Source organism: Ascaphus truei, chromosome 4, assembly GCF_040206685.1.
Source record: "Ascaphus truei isolate aAscTru1 chromosome 4, aAscTru1.hap1, whole genome shotgun sequence".
NCBI lineage: Eukaryota > Metazoa > Chordata > Amphibia > Anura > Ascaphidae > Ascaphus > Ascaphus truei.
In genome coordinates, this window is record NC_134486.1 from 60,234,965 (window position 1) to 60,256,797 (window position 21,833).

Sequence of the window (21,833 nt, forward strand, 5' to 3'; positions counted from 1 at the left end):
TACTTGGCAACATATACTGGACTTGCATCTTTGTTACAATTGTTAAATGTGTGAAGTTCCCAGTGTACCAATAGTCAGGAGTGGTGCTATATACAGGGATAGAAAAACAACATAGTGCACACTTTTGAGCTGTAATCCTGTAGCATTAACAGTTTCCTATTAATTAATAAATAATAAGAGATTCTTTGTTACTTATTTTGGATTAGTCTAAAATATACTTTCCTGCCCTTTTTACGGCAAACATCAATAGGGCAGGTCTTGCATTGTACCCGTAAATTCTAAGCTGCATCTTATTAGCAGTATCTGTCCTACTACTGTTATGGAGCCAGACTTTCGCTGCAAAACCCCTTTTTTTGTTTTTTTTTTTTAATTTTTGCTCATTGTCTGCCTAATGTGCTGGTCACCTGTGATATAGGGGGAGGGGAGCAAAAAGCCAGGAGAAAAAAAAAGTTTCACATCCTCTATCGCAATCCAGATTCCACAATTATGGCAAACACTTAACATTTTCCATAGTTATTTAAGTAAGTAAAAGTAGCAAATGTTTGCCAAGTTCTCAGTCCACCAGTAGCTAGGAGATGCTAAACATGAATACAAAATACCAATGCACAACCTGACCTTTAGTACAGCAGTAAAAATCCAACTAAATAAATAATGACCTACTGTTTTTGGATGTAGCTCAGACTTAATATGGGAAAACATACAACAGGTATCAGCAGTTTCTACAAAAGCACAGAGGCTTCTCACAATGAGGTCCTTTACAAATGTAATCTTGATTGTTACATCTATGTTTAACTCATGGAATGTTTGTAAATGAGTATTGCTGGCCCGAGGAAGAGAGAGAACTCTCGAAAGATGGTCTTGAATCAATTTAGTCCAAAAAAAAGGTATCACCTAATGCTGAAGTATTTGTTTACTCTGCATTATTGCACCTGGACTAACACGGCTATTCTGATCTAATCAAACAAGCACAAGTAGATAGAGGCACTCCTGTGGATATAGTGTAAAGTGTCTGTGTTAAATCTTCGCTCCTACGCTTCAATCCATACGCACAGAGCAATATAATTCTGAGAGTAGTAACTTCGTGTCCTAACAATATTAGGCTGCACTTATATTGCCGGTGACAGCGACGCAACGTTGCGTCAAAACAAATGCATTGCTTCCGTCACCTGCGCTTATAGTAAGCGCGGAGCGGCGGCTTGGTCGCGATCGCTGGAAGTCATCTCAATTTGATTTTTCCAGCGACCGTAGCCTGACGTCGCCGGCACTATGTGTAGCCTTAGCAGCGTTTTCATTTTCATCTTCATTTCAATTGGCAAGTACTGAACTGTGAGCAATGGTTCAGCTTGTTAACCTGTTTGCTGCCTCAAAAACCTGCAATGCCTCTTGCATTTAATTGGTTAATGTGGTTTAAATTAACCATTAATATGTGAAACATGAAGCACTGCCTCTTTCTTGTGTTTTGATTAAACCATTGATGACTAATCTGTTTTCATTTCAGCTAAAAGCACGGGACTTAGTAGCACAGGCCCTGGCTTTTGTTCAAGATTTGGTTACAGCTCTCCTGAACTTCCATACATACACAGAACAGAGAGTCCAGATTTTTCCTATTGACTCTGCCATTGATGTCATTACACCATTAAATCAAAAGGTACATGTTCAATGTCTGAAAATGTAATTGAAAAAAACATGTGGTGTTCAAGGCTTGATAAACTACAGAGAATGTATTAGCCAATATTCACTTTTTACAGTGTACCGACACCTTTTTATGAAATGTGTATATTGTTTCTTCATGTATTACTAACGTAACATTTTCACTGAAACAAATTGGAATGGTGGGGAATTTAAATATTTAACGTCCCTTACCCCTTTGAACATCTGAACAGGCTGTTGTTCACTGTTAAACTTTTCATACATACTGAAGATGTTAGAATAATCTTGGATACTGTAGGTATTGATAAAAGGAGGGAGGAGGGCAGGTGATAGTTTTGCAAATACTTAAAACCTTTGATTACCAGGATTGGCATTAAGCAGAGTGAGAACCTCGCATACAAACTTGTTGCTAGAGCCTAGTGAGGTTATATCGGTCACATGTTTTTGCAAACACATCAGTTTTAAAGCAGCAGTTCTTTCTCTGGATTCTAACTATTGTGTGATCTGTATGTCTATTGCTTTGTACTGTAGCTCACAGTAATAACCAATAGAGGGGAGTCTTTGCTTGTTGCATTCGTTTCTCGGTCTGTGTTTGAGTGAGTTACACTACATTAGGAGCAATGTGACCAAAGCTTCTACAGCTTTATCCATTAATTCTTCTTTTCTGCAGTGTCCAGTGATGCATTTATTGTTTGCTCCATCACTGAAATAGGGTTAGACATTTGACACAACAATTCAATTTTTATTCGAATTGTATTATCTTGTAGAATTGTGAATCTGTAGGAAACAAGCGCAAAATAAATCCTCTTTGCGCAGTATGTTTTTAATTCAAATGACGAAAGGTCAAATATGAGAACTGCTCACAATTTAATTTCTTTAAAAAGGCACTTATCAAGTCTCTTGGCGCGTGTCCCAGCTCCCTCGTTCAACTCTCAGCCTGCTGAAGATGTTGTCTAATGATTAGAACTAATAAGACAATTAACTTATTAGTTAATGATTGGTAATAAAATTTAGTAGTACCAATCGTCCCATCTGTGAGGTCAAGCATTAACGCTGAGGAAGCAAGGCGAACTACTTGTGAAATGCGTAGGGTTGCCATAACTACTGTGGTAAACACAGGAGTCTGCGCGCAACCGCCGTCCTGACGTCATTCAAGCAGTGATGGAGGAGTCCCAACATATGTGATCGAGATCCCCCGGAGGGAGCACCGCTGTGGCTCTGACGTAGGTAACATCTACAGCGGGCTGAGGAGCCGGGATGTGAGCTAAGAGGCTTGATAAGTGCATTTTTAAAGAAATTCAATTGTGAGCAGTTCTCATATTTATCCTCTTGTCATTTGAATTAAAAACACTGTGCCATGAGGCGGTGTTCTGCGCTTGCTTCCTACAGATTCATAGACTACATTGAATGGTGGAGGGACCATCTCCAAAGGCAGCAGCACTACCTGGAGGCATCTGGGATCCCTAGAACATTACAAACTATACTAGCACTAACTTAGACTTCCTAGTTTTCATCAGCTTGTTCTCATTTTACATTAGACTTGTACAACCCTTTTTTTTACCCGATATTTTTTTTTCTTTTCCTCCCCCTCGCATTCTAATTTGATATTTTTTCACTCCGCCCCACCCACCCCCTTTTTTTAATTTATTTTTTATATGCACCAGTTTGATCTCCTTGTTGCCCACGTCCTTTGTTTTTTGTTTGTTTTTAGTTCTCACAGTATCTTCATGAAAATGCCTCTTATGTGCGACCCCTGGAGGAAGGCATGCTGCAGTTGTTTGAGAGCATCACAGAGGACACTGTTACAGTGCTGGTAATATTTCTGCCTCATTTCTTCACTCCCTGGCTGCAAATAAAGCTCCTCCTAATTACATGACAAATTACATTTTGTCTTCATAGGAAACCACGGTCAAACTGAAAATATTTGCAGAGCATTTTGCGTCCTACGTTTGTTTTCTGCAGAAGATTCTTCCATATCAGTTAAAAAGGTAGGATTTTTTCCCCTGTACCTTTAAGTTACATTATGAATATTATTCAGAAAATTAATTTTTCAACCAAGAGATTTCTTTATTTCAGTGACAGTTTGTATCTCATGTAGTGCACATGACTAATTTGTAGTGCTGGTGATGTGTTATATCATCTATATCTTGTTTGGAGTTTGTAACATTTTCCCGTAGCCGGGTAACTGTAGCCTAGTGTATAATTGTGATTTTCCCCACTTGCTTTACACAACTCGTCTGAGAATAAACCAAGCCACTTTCTAAGGCTTCGGATAGATCCATCCGTTTCATAGCAAGATCACATGAGAACTACAATTAAGCTCTAGTAACAAGGGGGCAGAGACAGTAATAGGAGGTGCCAAAAAAACAAGCGGCACAACTGGAGCCCAGTTGACAGCTCTAGTAGGAGAAAATGGTGGTAGGAGAGAACTTCAGGATGAACAGACACAGTGCGGACAAATGGTATATGAAAGGGATTAAGCAAGGGGTATAAAAGAAAAGTGTATTTGAAAAATATTTATATTGGATGCCATAATATAGAAAAGCAGAGTACAAAAGTCTGGAAATATATAGTATATGTATATGTATAAATAATATATTTACCTGCAGCAATGTTTGGGATTCAAATAAAAGGACATTTCCATACAAATTGTTTTTCTGAAGATAGTTTTATTAAGATGTTTTTTTTAAAAGGAAAGGTGAATGCTGTACTTATTTCCCTAATTTGTGCTTTTTTTTGTTTTATTTCTGAATTACAAAACTACTAAAAATTATGTATTAGAGAGCTACACACGTATAGGGAATTGTATAAAGTAGATAGGATTGAAGATTTAAAAAAGCCCAAATCACATTTCAATCTAGTTCGTCAGTATATACACTTTTCGTATGGTTCCCCTTCTATATTCCCTTCTTGCTGCAGAGTGGCGAAGCAAATCGGCTATCTGTATACAATGGCATGTGAAAATGTTCAGCAGAACAAATTAACCTAACATTGGTTGCACAAAGTATTTAATAAAATAACAAAAAAAGATAATGCAGTTATTTTTTTTTTTTAAAGCATCAATGTCACATTCATTAAATTGCTGAATTAGCAGAGCTGTGTTGCAACATTTAGCAGCCTCAGAAGCTCTGCTACAGAACTTCCTTATCGTGCGTCTGAGATATCAGCAGCCCTCAGCCAGACCTAGTAACCATTGTCTCGACCAATTCGAATTTGAGGTCGATTTTCATGGTCATGTGTTTTTTTTGTTATTATTATTTTTTTTTGTTACTTGACCTACTTTGTATTTTACTGGTTGAACGCAGGTCCTTATCTACAGTGCACCGTGCACCTTGAATTTTGACTATTTTAATTGTTTGGTGAGTGGGGGAGAGGGAGGGGGGTTCTGGGGAAAAAAAGGCATGTTAGTCACAGGATTTCAAGTTTTGGGAATAAGTCTTATACCTCCATCACCCAGACATCTAACACACCAGGTTACATACTGTTGTACTTGAAGCTGTGGAACCCACGTAGCAGAGACTGAGTACAGTATAACCAAGTGTGTTGCATTCGTGGTTAATGTTCAGTATGAGACTAGAATATAGACGTACGAATGGGTTGCTACAATTCGAACCTGCCTAGATTCTCTAGGCTAAAAATAGGGTTGCAGCCTCAGATTAAGCCATTGTGGTGGTGGTTGTGGGTTTGACACCGGCTTGTTATGTGGGTTGATAGTGGTACTTGGTTTGGGTAATGGTAATTAGACTAGTGCTAAAAGTACTGCTGACCAGTAATACTGCTGACAAGTGCTAAAAGTGCATTAGTACTGCTGACTATTGCTAAAGGTGCTAACTAATAATAACTATAATAACAAGTGCATTGGTAGTTCTGCTCAGTGCTGACAGTGCGGAGTCAGAGTGCTGCTGACTGAGCAGACAAATGCTGTAGTTCCAAATCTTTTTATTAAAATTTGTATATAATAATTCCCTAAAAGCGGGGGGCACTGCCTGGCCCGAACGCTACTGTACTTTCTCATAGTTTCCAGTCTCCCTTTCTCTCTCGGGTGTTGGGGCTGTGCAGCCAATCCTGTCCCTTAACCAGCCACCATTTCTACTACACCCTCCCTTCATAGTGAAAACTCCAAACCACAAGGTTATGTAAAATAATTTAATAAATACTAGTGGGAAGTGAGAGGTGCTTAGGGAAATTTTGATGCCACACCATTATAACACAGATTTAATATAAAAACAGGCCACAGATTGTAAAAAAAAAAATCGCAGGCGGGATTTTGATATATGAATATATATATGTTCAAACCGCAGTCGGATGTTGGTATGCAGTTTGAATATTCTTAAATTCGGAGAAAACTCATGGATCAAATTTGCATTCCTTTGCACATCCCTAGGCTAGATTTATAGCAGGTGTCAAGAAGGAAAAAGACAGAATGGAAGTAAATCTCCAGAAAGCAAAACTTCTCTCAACTGTCCCTCTTTAGTCGCCAAATACATGATTTAGGTACTAGCGGTAGACACTGTACACAAAGGAAAGAAGAATCCCCCTTATACATGTTACCCCGGAGGAATGCAGACAATAAAGCCAGGGCGGGGAAATACGTATGTGCACAATGAGATGAAAATAATTTTAGGGCTAAGGCTTTTTCAAGTGTAATATACTAGGGTTTTGGGAGCAATTCTTTGTCTAAACCAGGGCGCTTGTCTTCATCACACTTTGGCAACGTAACCTATTAACCCTAATTGTGCTTACAACTAAATCTACTTTGAGAAACGTCTTCGTGTCACTCCCTTTCTGTCGCTTGCTGTGCACACTGTTGATGGGTTGGTGCTGCTGCATCTTGAGGCTGTTTTGTATATTATTCCTCTTGCTGCTGCTACGGCCTGGAATGTATTATTAAAAGTCCCTTTTTCACGTTATATTCTCAAACTATTGGGCCTTTATTTACCATGTGCTCTTCTGCCATGAGACACCTTCCGATCCTGGAAGACTCCTAACAGTTGGGTATTAGTCATGCACATGGTGACACACCCTAATCAATATCAATATTTTCAGTGATCTACTAAAGTTCAGTCCTGGAACATTCTCTGAAAACTTTATTTTTCCTGTTCCAGAATAATTGGTCTGTTTTGGTGCTATGTCTCCCTCATTATCAGAGACCTTGAGTCACTAGCCTTCCGTCTCAGCCCTATCTTTGCTGTTTTCACATTCCAGTCTTCCACTGAAATTATATAGAGACCAAACGAGGGACCCTCTAAAGTTAAAATGTTTGAACAAGAGTTAGTGTCCGCTCTTTACCAAGCATTAACTTTTTTATATTTTCCATCTCTACTCTCTACTAAGCGAGATCAAAGGTTTTGACAGAATAGCTGCATAGATATCTATGAAAGATACGTTATATGCTCTAAGTCTCCCTTATCCACTTTTTACTTTTTTTTTTAATAAAATGGCGACTATAACATACATTTTGTCTTCATTTTTGAACCAAGAACTCTTAGCTGGGAACTGAATCTGCTTTATTTAGCAATAATGCAGGAAGTCTGAGACTTGTTTTTTTTTCCATGTTTAAAGCTATTTGTTGTGATAGCTAGATGTGTGTAAAACTGCATCATAATCCGAGAGCCTTATTTTGTACCTCCATTCTTGCATGTATAGTTTGGAGGAGGAATCTGAGTTTTCCCTTTGTACATCTGCGTTGCGAACAAGAAATCTACAACTTCACAGGGATATGAAAAAGATGTCTGCAGTTTTTGAAAAGCTGAAGACTTACATTAATCTCCTTGCTTTACCAAGTGAGTGTTACCTTACACTACTGCAAAAAATGAACAAATCGCAATCATCATAAAAAAATACCTAGTACAGGCATCAAAATAGGAGGGTAAAGGCTGAATCAATAAATAGCAGTATGCATACTTAAAATGTACAAAAAAGTGAATGTACTTGCATGTGTAACATTTTCTCGGCCATTTTATTGTTATAAATGTTATGTAAGATGTATATAATCACTTCTTAAGCACTTATCAAATGCAGTGTGTCACGGTAGACCATGTCTTTTAACACATTTATATTTATATACAAGGCAAGTGAAATAAAATGGAATTTATTTGGATAAAGACCTCGGAAACACACAGAAATACAAAATACAGAGAATATACACACTTGCTTTGGGGATGGGGGTGAAATCTAGTCTTTCCTAGTGGCAGGGCGCCTGGTTCAGCAAAAGGCGTTACCCTGTCCGCTCCAGTTGGTTCCAGCCTGCTGGCTGGGCTTCTCCATGCTTCTCTGGGTGGGGGGTGTGTATAGCTCTTTCACCCAGAAGCATCTTTGAGAAGCCTGCCAGCAGCTCCTGGTCTCTTCAAATCTCCAACAAAAAAGCGAGAACTATCTGCTACACTGCCCTCCCTTATATAGGGCATGCTGCCTAACTCTAAAATTGAAAGGGGTGGCAGCCATTTAGAGCACGATTTGTGGTTTTGCATTCAATGAGCGGAGGGGAAAATTCAAGAACTTGCCAATGAAAATCGTGCCTATGGTTTTGAAACCCAGCAACCGTTTTCCTGGCCAGCCCCATCACCCCTGCTGTCAAGGCACCTATACGTCTAGGTGAAACAAAGGCTTTCCTGAAGATAGCCATTCCACAGCCCCCTCACCATGTGCCACAAACCTGCATGTCTTTGCACAGGGAGTCCTATTTCTTGGGCTGTTTGCATTGAAATGCTAATCCACCTCTGGCTATATAGACATTAATACATAATGTATAAAACACAATACACTATCTTAATAAACTCATATCTTTTGGGAAACCTTATATATGTGTGGTAAATTAGTTTGGGATACCTGGGCTCAAAATCCAGGAGTCTGGGGGGTACACTGCAGCCCCAAAGTAATTCACCCCACCTACCCACAAATTATGCCTGCACGTCAGGGAGAACTACTGGACCTCCAGTAACTTTGTTCCCCGAACTCCTGCAAACAAAAGGAATACATTTCGACCCAAATATCCCACCTAAAACTTACTCCCAAAATCTCATGTCTCTCTGACCCTGGAAGCCCCTAAACAGGTCAGGTTTTTGCTGTACTTTTACATGGGCTTCCATAGCCCACCCCTTGCTTATGTACAGATGGGTACTCACAAATTATACACTATTTGCAGGTAACATAACAGTACTACCGGCTACTCCGGTCAGCAACACTTGAAACACTTTTTCAACCCTAGGTGATCCCTAATATCCACCCTTAATCTCCTGCTCCCAAAGTCGCTTTCCTGCAGCTATCTTCTGGGGGAAATCACAAGCCTGCTTGGCATTTCTAGCCCACAACCCTGCAGGGGACCATATATGGAAACATGGTTACAGAAAATACATGGTTTTACCCTACTGGATCCAAGAGCTAACCTTCTTGGCCTATTACCCACTGTCTCTAGAGTCAACCGGCCGGGCTTCACCTTTATTAATGAAGGCCAGCTACCTGCGACCGTCACACAGAGCTGTATGCCTAGATGAATTACATGGACTACAACAATTAAGTAATAATCCCTGAATAACAGGGCATTACTGGCCAATAATGCCCTGGCTGGAAGAGTTGAAGGCCCGAGGCGAAGCCGAGGGACTTTAACCAAGCCAGTGCATTATTGGCCAGTAATGCCCTGTTCTGAGGGGATTATTACTATTATAGGCTAAATGTAGGCTTTTTTCATAAATAAGATCCTTTAGTATCGTTATTTAGATTTTTTTTTATTAAAATAAAATGGTAAATACATTAAAGCACCTCTATATACACTTACACTGCAGCTATCTATATCCACACATTGCTGCCCTCTCTGTATATATACACACATAACACACATACACTGCTGCTACATCAAAACTCTGCTGCTACACGTACATACAACAGCACCACACACACAAGCTGCAGCACTACACACAAACACACACACTCTGCAGCAGTCACACACTAGATAGCCAGAAACTGCAGCTACAAACCAACTCTGCAGACAGACACTTACTTTGCAGCTACAAACACACGCTCCCCCCTGTATCAACTGTGTTCGTGGTGCTCTGTTCAGGGAGGGAGGGTGAGGAGTCACTACCTGGCTGCTGCTTCCTGACTAATCCCCTGCCCTGTCTCAGAGCTGTTTTGACAAAAGAAAAAGCTGATTGGCTAGAAATAAACACTTTGCAAGCTGCCAAAAAGTCCGGGCATTACTGAATGAATAATGCCTGGAATTTTAACCAATCAGAGAGCAGGGATTTCAATAACACCCGGGATTTGACTGCTTTAGCCTATAATAAAACTTGATCTATATTTCAGTCCTAAGTGAGAGGATAACTATGTAAACACTGCGGCAACGTGGCCATGCTTTATAAAGCGATCTTAGACATTTCCCTGCAGTATTACTCTTGAATCAAAACATTCTGTAGGGCTTCCCAGTTGGGTATATGGATCAATAATGAATAGAAGCAGTCACCATTTCTCAGGTACTGCCACGGGTGCACAATCCTACACTGCAAAAGAGTTTCATGTGTAGAAATAAGATGGCACTCCACTGCACTTATGCAAATGATGTGCAGATTTATTGACCTTTTTATCAAGTTCCATAGTAAGGACCAAAACGTGTCTCCTTCAAATAAATCTGAACATTTGCAGAAGTCGAATTGGATATATGGGCAGAACCTTGGAGGCAGTGGTAAAAGATTGAAGTGGTGGCATTGTGTGTGACTGTCGTTGAACACAATCATAAACAATGGGACTTGTATGATGACACCAATGGAGGAAACATTAATACTAAACATATTAAAGCAGCAGTCCACTGATGATTAGCATTTTAGAGGCAGTTTCCATTCCTGAAATACCGAGCCCTGAAATACTGAGCAGAACCATGATACTTTGAGATCAGTTAACAAAAAAAAACACAACAACAAGATGGGCAGTTGGTGTCGCCAAGTCCAAAGTTGTGACGTGTATGTATCTAATATGTATGTAAAATAAGTAAAACAAAGATTAAGTGGGATTATGGGGGTTATTCATAATGTTGATCAGCACTATCGCATTTATATAAATAATCCCCTATTGCATTTAAATAATTAATTGCAAGAGAACCTTCAGTATTGCACCAGAATTAGTAGAGAACATTTCTTTGGGGTGATACCATAATGGTGTTTGCCCACAGTTTTATATCCTAGTTCCAATGCTAATGTTTTACTGATTTCTTTAGGTACAAAACCAGAGGGTCTGCTGAGAAATAACTATAGTTCCATACTAACACAAATTTCCGATGGTCTCCATAGACTTCATGATATTATGAAAGGTAAGGTATCAATCAAGGTCTTCGTTAAAGGAATAATTAGCAGAACAGATCTCCATTTATTTTAGATTTAATTTCATACTCTTACACATTTTTAACACAGTCAACATTTTTAAAGGGCTGTCACTTTTTAAAATATTTTTTTTTGTCTCCACTAACCCCTTCCCAGAATCGCCTTCCCATGTAACCGTTCCACCATAACGCACACGTCTCGTTCCTTTATTACAAACACCTTGTGCAATCTGGATAAGAGTTTGAGCCATAGTGTCTTGGTTCTTTGTGTCTAGGAATGTGTGCAAGAGCTAAACAAACAACCCTCATTTCCCTGTGTGTGTGATACAAACTCTTCCTTTCACACACGTACACTCTGGGGAAAATCTAACAAATCTCCAGACCTTGTATGCAGCGGTCTATGAAATTTAGAGTATTTATCCCCCCTCGCAGCTTGTGCCAATCTGACAACCTTTATTTACCTATTAAATAATAGTTGAGATGATATTGTCCATTGGTTCCCATTGCAGTGTTTTAACTCATCATGTTTTTAATGGTTTGTGCCTTAAGAGCAAATGTGTTAATTTGTATTTATATTTAATTTCAGAGATTTCCAAACATTATAATCATAAGGCTTCTTTAGAACAGGAACTTCCTGCAGCCACAGATAAATTGAAAACAACCAATGACTGCATCTTGTCTTCACTAGTAGCTTTAGCAAATGGAACTGGCAAGGTAAATAATCTTTTCTCTTGTGATTAGTTCTGATTAGATTTTTTTTTTTTTTGTGGTTATTTTTAGGCAATAATATGATCATTTGCATTGACATGGATTATAGATAAGTATTTTATGTATATCTTTATGTAGTGTCATCCATTTACATAGTGCTTCACAGCTGTAATAAATGTGACATAATATAACCCATAATGGGAATAAGTGTTTTAAGACATATGAAAGTAATACTAGGAAAAGGAGTCCCTGCCCGAAGAGCTTACAATCTAAGTTGTAAGTAGGGAAAACTTAGGAGGGTATTCTTGTAAGTGTGTCTACAAAGGATCAATATGTCTGTATGTACAGCTCAACCCCGATATAGCGTGATCTGCTACAACGCGGATCCGCTTATAACGCGGTCTCGGCATGGCTCCCGTTTAAAAAAGTTTTTTTTTTTTTTTTAACAAAATGGCCGTGCAATCAGGGGTTCCGCAAGGACGTACCTGCATCTGCAGCTCTCTCCCTGCTTCATCATCTTCGGGTGTGTGTGTGTGTATTTTAAATAGGGCTCTTGTTGCCTGTCCTTTCCACTATGGCTTTTGACACCTAAAGACTACATCTCCCAGCATGCTCGCTGCCTGACAGAGCCTCGTGATGTTATTAAAGTTTGCCCCCCCCCACAAATAATTTTTTTTGGGGGGGTGGGGGGGCAAACTTTTTTTTTTTATAAACTTATTCTTTATTTGAGTTTTTGTTAAGAAAAGTGGGGAGGGGGATACAGAACATAAAATAGGGTAACATGTTACTTTTGAATCACATACATTTGTATCCTGTGTATAACACATTCCATGGGAAGACAAAAATGACATCACTGTTATGACAGTGTTTAAAGTAATTGATACAGAAAATTAACTTGAGACTGAGAAGGGGGAAAGAAAAAGGAGAAATGTCATTGCTTTTAGAATATTTTTTTTTTCCATTTGTTAGTACTGTATATCTTAACAGACGTGCATTTGTGAAATATTAGATACTGAATACCCTCCAGGCTCACCTCTATATTTTATACAGTTATGAATACTAGCATATCACACCAGGGTTACCTCAATATTGAAGCTCTTATTAATTTTTTTTTTTTTCCCCCTTGGCTTATGTGTTTTTACCTCTCCTATTTTGTGGTTTTCAGAGTTGGAGAGAACCCCTCGTAAGATATCTATTTCCCATGTAGATTCTCCATGGTTCCCATACTTGTAAATATTTCTGAACTGTATCCCAGTCAATTTTTCCATGAGACAGACCCTCCATAGTCTCGCTTTTTACTGCGTGTATAGCCGACTGCTGTTCCTGTTTCCAGGCTTTAGCTTTTTTCGCATCTGGCGGCTATATATGTGTCAGTAGTATATTGTCATTTTTTTCCATATTTTCAATTAGCCTGCATAGCAGTATCTTCCAGGGGTCTAGAGGGAAGGCATACCCAAGAATTATCTGTGCCATATCATGGGTGGCCCTCCATAGCTTTGTAACCTTTGGACACGTCCACCACATATGTACAAACGATCCCTGCTGACCACACCCCCTTGTACACAGTGGGGACATGTTTCTGAAAAATGTGGACAATCTTAGTGGTGTGTAGCATTTTGTATGCATTTTCTTTTATTAATACACATGTGGAATTCTTTGCTATTCCTTCAAATATGTTATCCCACTGCTCCTGATCTAGTTGTTCTCACAACGCCTCTTCCCACTTTGTCATCAATTTGGGTTTTATCTCGGGTTCTGTTTTACCCTCCGCAAGTATGTTGTATACTTTAGAGATCAGGCCTTTTTTGTCCTCCCCCATGAGGCACAAATCCTCAAATGCTGTGAAGTCACTATATGGCCCAGTCCTCCGTATATGATCCCTCAGTAGAAGATGCCTAAAGAAGGCCGAATATTTCTCTCTTTACTGTCTCGAATTTTTTTAAGTCTTTGTTTGCCCATAGATCTTTTACCCTTGTGATTCCTGCCTTGCTCCAATCTTTAAACACTGTTGGTTCCGTGCCCGGGATAAAGATAATATTGTCAACTATGGTGGTGTCATCTGAGATTTTAAGTTGGATAGCCCATGTTTAAGTTTCAATGAATCCCACATGTTTAGTGAGTGTGTGATAGAATCCAGGGGCACCATCCGTGAAATCCTCGTGAAACCCCCTGATCGCAGCTGCCATTTTTTTAACGCAATCCCGGTTTTAACGCTGTGTGTGTCTGTCTAGATTGTGCTAGTTTAATATTATGGGGAATGGCATTCCTGAGGTGTTTGACCGTGAGTGAGAGAGGTTTTAGACGGGAGAGGGCTTTAGATGCAAAAGGGGTAGAGCGAAGACATCCTTGAGCAGAATGCAAGAGTCGTGCAGGTATGTAGTGAGAATTTAGAACCGAGATGTAAGGAAGGGCAGATACTGTATAGCCTTTAAAGAAACTGGGACAATTTTTTTAAGTAATATTAGATCTAATAAGAAGCCAGGAGAGGGATTTCAGAATTAGACACTTACAGATTTAGTAGCAAGTAAAGTAATTTTAGCAGCAGTATTTAGGATAGATTGTAGGGGCGACAGGTTAGAGGTAGGAAGGTTGGGACAGTAATAGGTTACAATAGCCGGGACAGGAGAGAATGAGGGCCTGCGTCAATTTTAGGCGTAGCGCAACACAGGAAAGGGAGTATCTTTGCAATGGTGTATTGTGACTCAAGGCCCCAAACTATGTACATTTAAATTACAAGACTTGCAAATATAACACACAGCTATATTCCTCATTGTAATTATGTGAAAGTCTTTTTCTAAAAGATGAATTTGTATTCAAATAAGATCCGACATGAAAATAAAATCATTCTCCTGTATACATCTTGCTTGCCTCTTTTCCATTAAATACACTTTCTCTCCCACTCATTCTACTTTATTAAGGAAGTAGATTACAAAAGTTGCAATCTACTTTTCAGCTACTATTGTCATTATTATTGTAGTACATTCTATTACTATCCTATTGACTTGCATCATGTTTCATGATTATTACTTTCCTCCTCTTCTATCTCTGGTTTTGCTTCTATGTCGTTGGACTGGGGAAAAATCATTAGTGTAATTAATTGAAAACATCTAGTCCAAAGGGTCGGTAAGAAAAGTGGGTAATTAACAAATGCTTTATTTGTTAATTAGCCCCAGCGTCTCTGCAGCCAGTGGGTTTGATTCACTTGAATGCTCCTTCCTAAGAAAGAGATGCCAGCAAAGCATTCAGCAGCACCACTACGTACATTATCAGAGCTCTGACTCCTGACACTCATTCCCTTGAAATCCTATAATCGGGGCACTTGCTTGGTTACATGGTGTCTTGGTTAAACAATAATTACTTTACTTGATAAGTCCACTTTGATAAACAGTTTATGTAAAATAAGAGGTTTTTACAGATGTTTGAAAGGAGATTTTATTTGTACAGCCGTTTTTTTTATTTAAGTATGCCCCTAATGAACTCCCTTTTTTGTGTGTGCGTGTAAATATCTAGTTATTAGGCTGGAGGCTTTTTAAATACTGTTATCTTAAGTATGCTATCGTAGTTATATTTTACATTTGTGTATATGTATATTTATATCGATCTCACAATTACAATATCCTCTGACATTGCCATTTGCTTTACACTATGAAATATTGGTAATATCAGACTATTGTTTAAAAGCCTCCTAAGGATTTATTAAACATATTAATAGTTGTGACTTGAAGTGGTTTAATAGCATCCTTCTTTGTATTTGGTTTGAATTTATTCACGTTTAGGTTGCCACGTTCTTCAGTAACAACCTGGACTATTTCATCGCTTCATTGAGTTATGGACCAAAAGGAGGACATGGGTTTATAAAGCCTCGATCAGCTGAAATGATGCTGCAGTACAAGAAGAAAGCAGCCGAGTACATGAAAGCTTTAAAGAAGGTTTGTATACAGATTTAAATATCCTGTATTCTAGAGATTATCCTGTTTTGCTGCTTGGTAAAACAAGACCTACTGTTGTGAACGAGGACTTTTCACATGGTAGGCCCAGTGAGAAGCGTGATGATGCATTTAGCTTGTGAACGGAGCTTCGCGTTGTCATGCCAGGTGTACAAATCCTTGCACGGCGAAAGACATTTTCAGGTTGGCAGGTCTGGAAACAATATTGTTTCAGAGAAAGCCTTTAGCAATTGCAACCAAAAATGCTAATATTGAGACCTCCATCAGGACATATTAAATATTTATATCTTAAGGGGCAAAGTGGATATTGCTGTGCTGAATACATTGACAGCAGTAATTTGTTTTCATGCCAGTTAAATGTCTGCTACAGAATTATTTTCAGCAACGTGATATTTAGAGGGGGGAGTATAATTGTGTAAAGTCTACCCCAGAGTGTGTATTTGCATAGAATATGCATAACCATTAACAGTAGAAACTATAGATGATTTTAGTTGGGGTGTATGTGATTGTTAGTGTATTTAGTTGTGCTATATTGTTGTAGTCTTTTTCATGTGTATTTGGCATGTACTGTTTTTGGCAAAATAAAGTGAACATATTTTAAATAGTTTTGCAGGCAGTGTTAATTGGGCAATATGATACTGCATCAATTAAGCACTGAGTGTGTGAAGTCAAATGAAATGTTCTCGTGAGCTTATGTAGTAATTGGATCTATGAATAATTTATGTTGCTCAAATGAAGATATTTAACGCCTACATTACTGATATAAAATCTGTTGACCAAAAGGTCACAATGTTGTGCTTTTTTTAATGTTTTGTATCTAAGGGTATGTAGAAATGTACACATCCAACATTAATTTAAAGACTTCTTATATGTCGTATTTTTCCAGCAAAAACTTAATTCCAATCAATTGCTTGTTAAAAAAAAAAAAAAAAAAAAGTTCTGCCTTTCTAAATTTCTTTCATGCTCCCATATAATGTTTTGATAAATTAATTTGAGATCTTATGATCACGATTTTCCCCTACTTGAATATTTCTCTGTGCTACTTCATTTTTTATGACGAAGTCCATCATTCCCCAATGATTTAGGTCAGCGGTGCGCAAACTGGAGGGTGCGGGGGGGAAGGGGTTTACAGAGGCCCTGCGCGCTTCCCGAAGGCACTTAAATTAAGTACCAGGGGAGCTGCAGGGCCTCTGTAAACCTAACTTACCTTGACTCCGGCGGCTTCTCACATGCGTTGCCATGGCAACGTGCCGTCATGACGCCGGTGAGGGGGGGCGCGAAGGTGAAGGGGGCGCAGGGAAAAAGTTTGCGCCCCCCTGATTTAGGTAATGGAATTGTTTAACAATATCCAAACACCTATTTCATGTATCTGTACTGCAATCTTTTTCATGTCACCATTATTTAATAATCTCTGCTATTTCATATTGCTTTTTTGTGGTTATTTAATTAAAGTTCCCCCCAAGTTAATCTACTGTACCAAATAGTTTTTGCATTCAAAAGTATGCACTTTTGGTTGTTGCCGGTTACTAATGTATAGTTTTAGATGTTATACAATGAATTAGTTTCAAAGCTCCTGCCTTTAGACTTGATAGCATTTCCTGGCCGTATCTATACTTTGTGCTTGCCTCCTTGCTTGTTGAGCTATTACTTTCCTCTTATTAAATCCTATCTCTCAATTTTGTTCTATTTTGCCTAGCCCAGTATTTCTTGTTGCCCTCCTCAGCCTTCGAGTCTGAAACTCAAGTCGTCTACTTATCCTCTCCAATATAGCAGCCCCACTCTCATTGGGGTGAAATACATCTATGCTGTAAAGTTAGTGCCTCTACACAATTGATGACCAGTGCTCTAATTATCCAAATCCCTCTTTCCTACACCAATTTGTAAGCCATGCATTTACAACGGTCTCCTTTGCTTTGAGCATGGGATTTTTAGCGTAGAATACTACTTTGCATTTCGTTTCTTTGTGCTTGCAACCTAAATACTTATTTGTTTTTCTGAAACACCATCTTCCTCTTACTTTTGTTATTGATGCACAACTGCACCAAACCCATTGTTTCATTCCTATACCGTCCAAACAATGTCTCCCTGATCTGCAATATGGCGAACACAAACAACAAACTGATGGTCCGAGTGGCAGTTTGCCCTCTCGTGCTTTGCAATAATTAAATGCGCTTTGATTGCTGTGTCCTGAGTTTACCACACTGTTGCTTACCTGTGTCACTTAATGTTGCAAGTTGCCTCTTCAAATCCTCAATCTGAGACTCCAAATTGGCTCTCAATTCTGACAGAGGTAGATTACCTGAACCGCCTGATCCAAAAATGCATACTTGTGGCAAGATGTTCATTGAGATGCATTCTCAATCCTTCTCCAACTCGTTTAACTAAAACTTCATACAGTATGCAATATTTACTTATCTAATTACAATAGCTAGTTCTCTTAATTAATTTAACATCATTGTTTAAACTTCTGGTTTTAGCTCCCCACAACCCAATTTTAGCCAAACTGTACTTTAGCCAATCTGCCGTGTTTCAAATTGTGAAAAGATATGTGCTATTAATCTCTTAAACCATAAGAGGGCTAATAAATTACACCTGGTTTCAATAATGGTTGTACCACGTCAAATAAGTGACAGGTCAAACTGTATGCAATGAGGATACACACAGCAAGCAGTCGGCAAAATTACTTTGTGTCCTTTTTTCAACCTTTCCAGTTCCTTCCCTTTGTATCATACCTGTTCACACAACTCATTTGCTTTCCATCTCTTTATTGCACATTGTTTCCAATGGTTTTCCCTTTTGCATACTTTGAGTTCTAGTCCTTATTGTGTAAAATAACAATACTAGGTGGGCTAATTATGTCTCTGCTTCCAATTATCTTGACAATAAAATAAATCCACTTCCCTCGCACTCAGCAGCAATCCACATGCTTCACGCTGACTCCCCTCTTGCGTTTCGGTCTTTAAGATGTCAGACATCATCTCTGACTATTAGATTGCAGCACTTAACTGTTTATTCAGCTAAGCCCGTGTCACTAAAGTAATAAGCCATAGAATTTACCCTGTCAGCTCTTTTGTTTGTTTTCTTTTAGTTTTCAGCTGTTCCATCCTAGAAGTGTGTAAAGAAGCAAGTTGTTGACCAGGCACAAAATAGAGTTTAATGGATATCAAATATGTCTCGCACAATATTGCCCATTCTGTGCTAGCATGATGCACACACTTTATTTCAGATATGAACACGTATGGGGCCAAGAATCATCTGCTTGACATAACTACCAATAGGATATATATTGGGTACCCAATATTTATTAGTAGGGTGGAGACAGGACATATGCAGCCTAACCCTGTTCAGGATAAAATATTTATTTTATCCAATATCTAAATGATTAGTGTGCCACTAAATAACACTTTGCTTTCTGTATAGTAATCTGAGTTTGGCTGCTCATAATTCCATTGTCATCCTGGAATATTTATTTATTTATTTATTTATAAAATATTTTACCAGGAAGTAATACATTGAGTTACCTCTCATTTTCAAGTATGTCCTGGGCACAGAGTAAAACAAATAATACATGGTTACAAGTACAGTTACATAAATGAACAGGGTATACATTATATACAAGACATTGCGTGCACAGTTAAAGAAAATATATATCATGAGCGTATGAAACAGTTACAGACCAGGTTAAAATGTGAGACAGCCTTAGATTTGAAAGAACTTAAACTGGGGGTGGATGTGAGAGTCTCTGGTAGGTTGTTCCAGTTTTGGGGTGCACGGAAGGAGAAGGAGGAACGTCCGGATACTTTGTTGAGCCTTGGGACCATGAATAGTCTTTTGGAGTCTGATCTCAGGTGATAAGTGCTGCAAGTGGTAGGGGTGAGGAGCTTGTTCAGGTAGCTGGTAGCTTGCCCATGAAGAATTTAAAGGCAAGACAGGAAAGGTGAACTTTGCGCCTAGACTCTAGTGTTGACCACTAGAATAGGTCTTGGAAGCTGTGCAATTGTACAAAAATGAATGAGTACTTCAGTAGTAGGGGATACAATTATTGCCAGAATTCGAAAGAGATCAACACCTGAATGTAAAATAGTTTTGTTGCGTGTAATTGTAACTTGAAATTCAGAAAGGTTATCAGATGTCAGTCTTGTGGTGACCCTCAGTTGTTTGATGATATACTGTATCTGCTTGTTTGCACTCCTCCCCTAATGGTCAGTGCTACTAACCTCAAAGTGACCAAAAACTGGTCATGTTTTGAAGACCTCTTTACAGACTTGTTTAGTAAAATAAAAAATAATCACCTCAAGAATTGAAATTGTTGAAGTTCGTAGTTAAATATATTATTGACCTCTTTGATGAGTTCAGTTTTGAAGAACGGTTCTCTGTTACAGCCCTGTCCAGATTCCGTGCCTTATGAGGAAGCATTAGTAAATCGCAGAGTCCTTCTGAGTTCCACTGAAAGCAGAGCAGGCCTTGCACAGCAGGTATGTAATGAGGGGAAAGAAATGGTTGCACTGAATATACCATATCACATGTAAATACCCAGACTGCATGCAAAGTTACTCCTATTGATGCTCCCTATTTTGTAATGTACATAGTACAAAATTGTAACAAATGATGGTGACAAATTGATGTCAAAAGAGACAAAACTAATGCTTTCTACATCCGTTTTGCTCCAAAGTCTCAGAGCTGAGTTTCAGGAAATCCGTGACTTCTAACATTGGTACAACCCTGATTATCGATGCAGCATTAGACGAGCTAAATATGTTCTGTTTTGACAGGTGCAACAAAGTTTGGAGAAGCTTGGCAAACTTGAGCAGGAAAAGGAGCAGTGGATGCTGGAGGCACAGTTGTCAAAAATAAAATTAGAGAAAGAGACTCTCAGAATAGCAGGAGTATTAAAGAACACAGACCAAGGTCAATTGGTTGAAATTGCACAGGAAAATCCTTTGTTACCCAATGCAGCCGATTATGCGAAAGAGAATACTAATGAAATGAAAAGTACCAGCTTGGTAAGACATTCTTTACATTTTAGCTAATTAATCAAAATGGAATCTGAAAATGGCATGTGATATTTTAATACTCTATGTAGCACCGCTACCATGTGCTAAACTGGCACAGTAAAGCCCTAAATAGTACTACAGCTCAACCCTGTTACAACGCGAATCCACTTATAACGCAATGCAAGCGTGGCTCCCAATTTTCGTATTTATGAATACTTTACAACACAGTTATAAGTATCTGAAATACTTTATGGTACAATGCATACAATTGTACATTATTTCTAACGCGATCCGCTTATAACGCGATGTGATTCTTTGGACCCCAAGCACAGCGTTATAAGGGGGTTGAGCTGCACCATGACTTTATAGGCAATAAAAGGAGATAATGACTGTCACAAATAGCCACGGCTGGTACTAGATTTTAACTGGGATATCGAATTGCAGGGGCTAGTACTGTACCCACCATGCTATTTTTCCTCCTAATTGAGACATTGTGTCCTGTGCTTGAACGTTTTGGATACATCATGAGTTCATTTTACCTTCTTTAAAAAGATCCTTTTTGATGCAAACATTAACATACTTGGCATCTACCTCTCACTGACTGGAATTCAATATAAGTTGTATGATTGAAACTTGCCGCATCAGATGAGCGGTTCAGCCAATGAGGGCGAACCGCTCACGGCCACGCCTCCCTGCCTGCAGTGCACATGCCGCTTTGCTAACGTTACAAGATCACACGCACGCCCAGTATAATCGTAGCCGAAAAGTGAGCAGGAGTTTAGATGATTCTGTATTACAAATTCAGGCTAATTAAATATTCTTAAACTGTATGCTAGGAAAACAAATCATAATGGGGAAAGTGAAGGGGTAAGGATTTGTTCGACAAAAAGGATGAGACTGAATTAATTTTCATTAATTGGCACCGTACACCATCACACAAACAAATGGTACTAGTGTAGAATTGTAATAGCTATAGTTACATAGTAGGTGAGGTTGAAAAAATACATATATGTCCATCGAGTTCAACCTATGTTACATGAATGTGTGTGCGTACATCAGATGTCGTTTTTCATGTATCCTCTTTAGATCTGCAAATAAGAATTTTGTTCATTAGATTTTATGTTCTAGCACTTCGAGCTGCTGATGTTTTCAGGAGCTTCATGCCTGTGCGTTTTAGATTGATCTAATTATCTACTTAAACAAGAAACCCATTTATTCGACAAAATA

At 38.8% G+C, this 21,833-nt stretch overlaps 1 protein-coding gene across 2 annotated transcripts in view; it reads left to right on the forward strand.

Moving 5' to 3' along the window:
* PPP1R21 (protein phosphatase 1 regulatory subunit 21) overlaps window positions 1–21,833 on the forward strand; it is a 70,918-nt gene that overhangs the window by 26,605 nt on the left and 22,480 nt on the right. For both annotated transcript variants that reach the window (XM_075595836.1, XM_075595837.1), the window contains exons 9-17: window positions 1,499–1,648; window positions 3,362–3,463; window positions 3,550–3,638; window positions 7,297–7,433; window positions 10,856–10,948; window positions 11,544–11,671; window positions 15,442–15,594; window positions 19,995–20,087; window positions 20,385–20,615. In XM_075595836.1, the coding sequence (XP_075451951.1) occupies window positions 1,499–1,648; window positions 3,362–3,463; window positions 3,550–3,638; window positions 7,297–7,433; window positions 10,856–10,948; window positions 11,544–11,671; window positions 15,442–15,594; window positions 19,995–20,087; window positions 20,385–20,615 (1,176 nt within the window). The remainder of the gene's footprint in view (window positions 1–1,498; window positions 1,649–3,361; window positions 3,464–3,549; window positions 3,639–7,296; window positions 7,434–10,855; window positions 10,949–11,543; window positions 11,672–15,441; window positions 15,595–19,994; window positions 20,088–20,384; window positions 20,616–21,833) is intronic.